The following is a 6,685-nucleotide window of genomic DNA, read 5'->3' as shown; positions in this document are numbered from 1 at the left end:
CTGCACAGGTTCTTTACTTTGATTTCAAACTATACTTTCTGTGAAAACGGCTAAATTTTCCTTACATTAACATTAACTGCGAAATTCCCTTATATACGAATGTGTGATCATTTCTGTAGGAATACGCTGACTAAGTTTCACTTAAACCGATGTAGAGTGTTTCATAATCGATTTTGAACATTGTACAGAGTAATTACAAATGTTGAAACATACCATTCTTTAGGACTAATTATATGATTTATAGACCATACCGATCCAGCTACATTAATGATAATAAACATGTAACATTTGAAAAAGTCTTTTTCTTTAATTGGATTTCCACCTTTGCTTCCTGTGAAGATCGTTAAATTTTTATTATATTAACATTGAATACGAAAGTCCCTTCTATATGAGGCCCACCTATACGCATGTGTGCTCATTTCTGTATGAGTGCTCGGATATGGTCACTAAGTTTGACTTTGACCGATGTTGACTGTGTCATAATCGTTCTTTATCATCGTCCCGAGTAATTACAAATTGTGAGAATCCGGACCCCGTAGATATCTAACCATACCATTCTTTAGGGCTAATCATATGATTTATGTAGCATATGGATACTGCTACATAAATTATAATGAACATGTATCGTGCGCACAAGTTTTTTTAAGAATGATACAAGGAACACTTTTAGCGGAATTTCATGTTTTTGGAACAATAATTCCAAATATAATCACTGTAGTATCACAATATCATGATGACGTAACTATTATACAAATTGTTTCTCGCAGATTGCACCTCCACTTTTGTCAAGAAAGGTTGCACATCAATTGAAAGTAGCAGCTATGCAACCTGCTGTACAGGAAAAGCATGGCAACTCCAACAAAGCTTCTACTTCACCAGCTCTTTTGCATTTACATGTTCTTTGTTGTTTTGTTCAACGTTACAACGTTTCTAAAGTTTTGGTAAACATATTTTGAATCCTACATTTCATGTTTATTATGCCCATTATATAGCCTGCAACATCAGTCTTTGTTAAAGGACTTCATCACCATCCCTTCTATACAACTTGCAGCTCACTCAACCACAGCCCATAACGTTCTTCGTGCAACGCACGGGCAATGCACCTCGTAATAATAATAACTAGATGGGGATGGCACGAATTAAATATATAGATGCTTGTATGCACATCAAATAAGAACAGTTCCAATCTAACACATCGTGCAACATCACCTAAATTAATCATTAAAGTTTCTAACAAAAGTTTTTATATAAAGCAAGTTCCACCATTTGAACGAGCCTCGCTAATTGCTATGTAAATATATAGATGCTTGTATGCACATCAAATAAGAACAGTTCCAATCTAACACATCGTGCAACACTAGCAAATTAATCATTAAGCAAGATACCAACTTCTACTTATTTCAACATGTATTACACTATTGCGACCACGCGAAGAACCTTAACAACGATATCTAATAACGGGTTGTAGCTTAGTAGTAAAACCATCGATTTTTCCAATCCTAGATAACATACTACAGATTCAAGTAAATAGACTTCTCTACGATTACAAGTTATTCAAGTTATATATATTTTACAACAAAACCAGGCTGAAAATGCATCACTACAAGTGCATAAGTTGCTTACATCATCCATCTTACTTTTCAGTCTTCTTTCTGCAACTGTGTATTTTAATTATTCGCAGCTCAAAAAATTCAAGGATAAGCCTGCACACCACTAACATATGTTGCAGCAACAGAAGTCGTTTCTTGAGTCACGAAACTGTCCCAAGATTCAGCATTGAGTATGACAAAGTCGGCCATTTTGCCAGCAGATAACGAGCCTAAATCCTCATCAAGAAAACATGCACGGGCTGCAGAAATAGTGTACCTGTAAAGATCGTTTAAACACTTTAAAACATAAGTAAAAAGAGGTAAACTGATGCAGAATCTTGTACCGATGGCATGACTAAAGACAAGTGGGCTCAGGTTTATCAGTGGAGGCCCAAGCCGCATGTTGGGCTACTGGATTATTTTGGTGAAACGTTGTTTGGGCCCATTGGTGGGCTTCGAAATTCAACTTGAGGAAGAAGAAATCACCAGGCAGAATGTTTGTGTTTATCCTTATCTAGTTGTGTGTTTAAATAAGGCTTTAGCCTAGCCATTGTAATCAGTTTTTCTTTTGATAAAAATTGTCGTGAATAATAAAACAGCTGCTGCTATTTTCCAGCTTCTTCTTGTGTCGATCTTAGGTGTTGTTTGGCCACGATCTCAATCTTTACATCATAAAAGCTGGAAATAAGCGACTCATACGGAGTCCGTAACACTCAAAAAGCATGATTTTGTATGGTCAAACTGGCCTACAAACACTTATCGTCCAAACTTATTAACTTTTATGTAAATTTTGTGTCTTTGGTTCAAATACGTAAGTCTCTCTATTTAACAACGATTGATAATCTATATTCTTGAGAAAAAAAGGATTTTGAAGGTGTTGCGTATATTCAACATATATTTCATATAGACCACTTATAGGTAAAATATACCTAGATCAAGTCAATAGTAAGTAACAATGTGCCTAACGATCAGTATTTTGATGCATAATTTTTTGTTTACTTACGCGTTTAAAGCATCAGTCAACTTCATGCACTCTGCTGAATTCCAAGCTTTATCCCAACCGGGAGGTATCCTCTTAATTGCAGTCCTTATGCTATTTAATGGATTAATGTCTGCTACCTAAAATTTTGCTCAGTAAACGTTAAAACGACCAAAAAAAGTTGCAAGTTTTAATGGTGACCAATTAAAAGAGTTCTCACAGGCCAATCAGAACCGAACGCCACAAGTGCATTGTTGGCAAGGAGTGACTGAAACAAATAAGATCCTTCCTGGGCCCGCTGCACCCCAATTTTTTTAACCGCTGAGTCAGCGTCGTCCAGCAGATGATCTGGCTGTCAAGAAGTAGAGTCCAAAATCGAGAATTAGAGACCCAAATTTTGGTCATATAAACTTATAGTTTCTTTCGTTTACCTGGACTGAAGCAACAATTTCTAGTTCACCAAACTTGGCTGCAGTTCCATGGGTCAGATGTTGAGCATGCTCGATCTACAGAGAAGATTTTATCATTTCATGTAAACATCCATTATCGGTATTCGATAGTAATAGTTATTAAAGAACGTATACCCGAAATCTCCGATCCCGTTTTCCATTTGTTGAAGCAACTGATTCGTACATATCCAACACCAAGTCATTTGCTTTGTCTCCAATAGCATGAATTGCAACCTAATAAAGAAAAAATTTAGAGCTAATATATCGTTACATGTATAAGTAGAAACGCACATTAAAAAATAAGAGATAAGAAATACCTGAAGACCAGATTTGTCAGATTGAACAGTCATATTATATAAACTTTCTGTATCTGTAACTTGGAGGCCGAAATTCCAAGGCTCGTCGGCATACGGCTACAAGAAACACAAACGAACTGTTAACTCAAGAACAAATAGGCTTATAAGTTATGTAGTATAATAATTATTACCTCGTGGAAAAGTGCACTGTTGGACCCTAAAGATCCATCAGCAAATGCTTTCACACCACCTATGTATAACCATTGGCTCAGCTTACGACCTGTCGTTTGTACTATATCCTGGATAAGACCATTGTATTTAGTGTTATCATGTGACTAATTAGAAGAATTATTCACAGTTTTGCTGCGTGAATAAAAGGAAAAGAAAACTTATTGGTTATATAGAGACATTAAGTACTCAAAATGGCAATAATATATCAAACTTAACAAAGTATGTTGTAAAGAAACTAACAGCATCTTGTTATATTCTGAACACTAAGTTTTGTAGTAATAGCTAAAAAACAAAGAACGTTGGTTGCAATCTAGTATAATCATACATGCAGACGTGACCATGTCGGCAGCGGAAAGAAAAGGCAAATCCTGATCATCATTTTTCCTGATGAATCAGCCCATCTGTAAACATCTGTAAAGTTATCTGGTGACTTAGTTTGGGTGGAAATCGTGAATTAGAGATAAAAATCGATATGAAACTATGAATGATACTGTAAAAAAAATAAATAAATAAAATAAAATAAAAAACCTGAAAAATCTTCCCATGAATGTTCAGTTGGTGCTCCAGGAAAATACCTTCCCATATCAACAACTGTTGTAACACCATTCATCAATGCACACCTACTAGCTCGATGTAAAGCTTGCCGTCTTTCTTCTACAGAAATTTCCGGAATACATGAAATAATAAGCTTCATTGCAGAATCAATCATGAGTCCCGTTGGTTCTGCAAATACAGATTCCAACCGCATGAGTCAGCAAGCTGACCTGTCAGTTAAACACATCGTACCTTAAAAAGTAGATTACCGGTTCATATTACCTCCATTTTCATTTTTGCTAATGGTCCCACCAACTGGATCTTGCATAGTACTGGTAACACCAGCTAATTTTAAAGCTAAAGAGTTAGCCAAACCCATGTGACCGTCCATTCTTGTAAGCCACACCTGCATGTCACATAAACCCATATCAAATACATTATACATGTGTGATATAAATTATTAACTTTTAAAGTTTATATATTTGTGTTTAGTATTGCTTACAGGATGATGAGGTGTAATATCATCAATCCAAGAGGCTGATGGCAGTTCTCCACCCCAAAAATCATTATTCCATCCGCCACCTAAGACCCACGAACCTTTTTCCATGTCTACAAAAACATAAGATAACCACTTTTACAAGTTCCAAATTCACCATAATAAAACAAAGCAGAATGCGAGTGACTGAAACTCTTACTTTCAACTGCTTCTTTAATCTTTCTAATGAATTCATCTTTTGTGTTCACGCCACGCACTTCCACCCGTGCCATCTGTTTCGTCAAGCAGCATAACCAAATTGTAAAGAAAATAAGAAAAAAAAAGAAAAGAAAAAAAAGACTTTTGAATCAATATATGTATGAATGAGCTTAAGGATAGCAGAACCTGTAGTCCTCCAGGTAGCAAGTGGACATGAGAGTCAATAAATCCAGGAACAACAATTTTCCCATTAAGATTTAACTCTTTTGTTCCATATCCAGATACTTCCTGCAATTACTTAAATAATATTTTAACAAGTTCAAAATGAATCATGTCCCTATTTAGAGTTACAACCCATTTAAGCTATAAATCGGGAAAACGAATGTTCAGTTAGCTCAATTATGAGCACATATGAACTAACAAGAGCCCAATTTGAATTTGGTTTAGATTCCATGCCCTTTTTGTTAATATACACACACATTCACACACATGACATTGCTACTAAGGCTGAAAATGCAAGTCATAACTCACAAATGATAAAGACTTACAGATGGTCACACACTTCACCTCCAGCAACAAAATGTAAGGGCTCCTATTAAATGCACACTACTCGTATTAACACCTCTAAAAACTCGAATGCTAGAACAAATATATACATGGATTATCAATATCTAACAACACTCAGACTTTAGTATCGAATCAAGCACATGAGACTACATTACCAAATATGTAGTATGTGTTTTTTTTTTTTTTTTTTTTTTTTTTTGCAACGATTGGGATCACCCGAGGGGGACTAAACCACCCGTTGCGATCATCTCCCGTCGATAATAACACCGCCCCCATCGCTGCCCGGGAGGAAACCTTGAAACCGATCCAAGGGCACGGCCAAGTAAAACCCCCCTCCCCTTTACCCCCAAACGATATGAGAAAGGTGCCATGGGTTGATATTTCATGGCAGAGATGAAATTGTGTATTTAATATGTAGTCAACGGGGGTCGAACTCCTGACCACCTGCCCTAAAGAAGGCAGGCCACCAACCGCTGGACCACATCACAACTTCATGTAGTATGTTAAAGTAGCTAATTCTGTCCAGAGGCTATAATGTAATTCAATTACACATGTTTTTCTTCTAAAGGCAATAATATATAGAAAAATAAAATCTGGCAAGACCTACATCACTTTCATCCATGCCGTGATCATATGCCTTTTTTTAGTTCATTTGCAGCTTTCTATTAGTAACATTACACTACAATATCATCAAGTTCATACTAGTACTGGTGCAGTTCCCAATATTGAAAAGGAGAACTTCATAAAATGTAGACTGATTATCAGAAATTGATTGATTGATTTAATTATATATTATATATGTAAATGTAAATATATAACCATACCTGAACAAAGGAATAATTGCCAACACGGATAATTCTACCGTCACGAATAGCCATTGAATCAGCAAAAACAAGTGTTGAATCATCGGTGTTACTTGTGTATATCGTTCCATTTGTTACTAACAAATCAGCAGTGATACCTAATTGATTGAATTTGCTAAATACATCTGCGATAAAACGATTTGTTATTAAAAACTCGAAAACATGAACGAATTATGGATACATAAGTAATTGAAAAATTAATTAACTGTGATTGTTGTGGAAGTTGAGTGATAGTAGCAGAGAAAGAAGAAGAACAAGTGAAGCTGAAATGGCTACATAGTAATAAGCATTCATAGTGGGTGTATTTGACGACGATGGCACTCTCAGTCTTGTCGCCAAGGTTCCAAAATATAAACAGAATTTTGTATTTTCATTAAATTATTTACCTGCTCCTTCCCTTTTTCATTTGATTTTCTCTTTTTTCAATAAATAGTTAAAGCGAGACGATAGTTCTCTGTCAAATAGGCAATTTTAGTAGGTCAC

The 6,685-nt window shown here is 35.7% G+C and overlaps 1 protein-coding gene across 2 annotated transcripts; it reads right to left on the bottom strand.

The window, feature by feature from the left end:
- Positions 1-1,426: 1,426 nt before the first annotated feature.
- On the bottom strand, positions 1,427-6,327 carry LOC139871682 (protein LONG AFTER FAR-RED 3). Of its 2 annotated transcripts, none has more exons than XM_071859416.1 (14): positions 6,164-6,327; positions 4,959-5,060; positions 4,774-4,846; positions 4,581-4,687; positions 4,361-4,484; positions 4,073-4,267; positions 3,870-3,955; positions 3,505-3,612; positions 3,335-3,430; positions 3,153-3,251; positions 3,000-3,074; positions 2,789-2,920; positions 2,593-2,708; positions 1,427-1,866 (listed from the first exon to the last, which is right to left on the bottom strand). In XM_071859416.1, exons 1-14 carry the CDS (start codon positions 6,215-6,217, stop codon positions 1,692-1,694), a joined length of 1,542 nt encoding a protein of 513 aa, XP_071715517.1. In that variant the 5' UTR covers positions 6,218-6,327; the 3' UTR covers positions 1,427-1,691. The 2 variants fall into 2 exon arrangements, 1 of the variants encoding a protein (XP_071715517.1); XR_011766738.1 differs by having other exon boundaries at positions 1,844-1,866; positions 2,789-2,916; positions 6,164-6,321.
- Between the last annotated feature and the right edge of the window lie 358 nt (positions 6,328-6,685).

This window comes from Rutidosis leptorrhynchoides, chromosome 1 (assembly GCF_046630445.1).
Source record: "Rutidosis leptorrhynchoides isolate AG116_Rl617_1_P2 chromosome 1, CSIRO_AGI_Rlap_v1, whole genome shotgun sequence".
NCBI classification, from domain to species: Eukaryota; Viridiplantae; Streptophyta; class Magnoliopsida; order Asterales; family Asteraceae; genus Rutidosis; species Rutidosis leptorrhynchoides.
The sequence above is the reverse complement of the archived record's forward strand: the minus strand, read 5'-3'. Positions and strand labels throughout refer to the sequence as shown.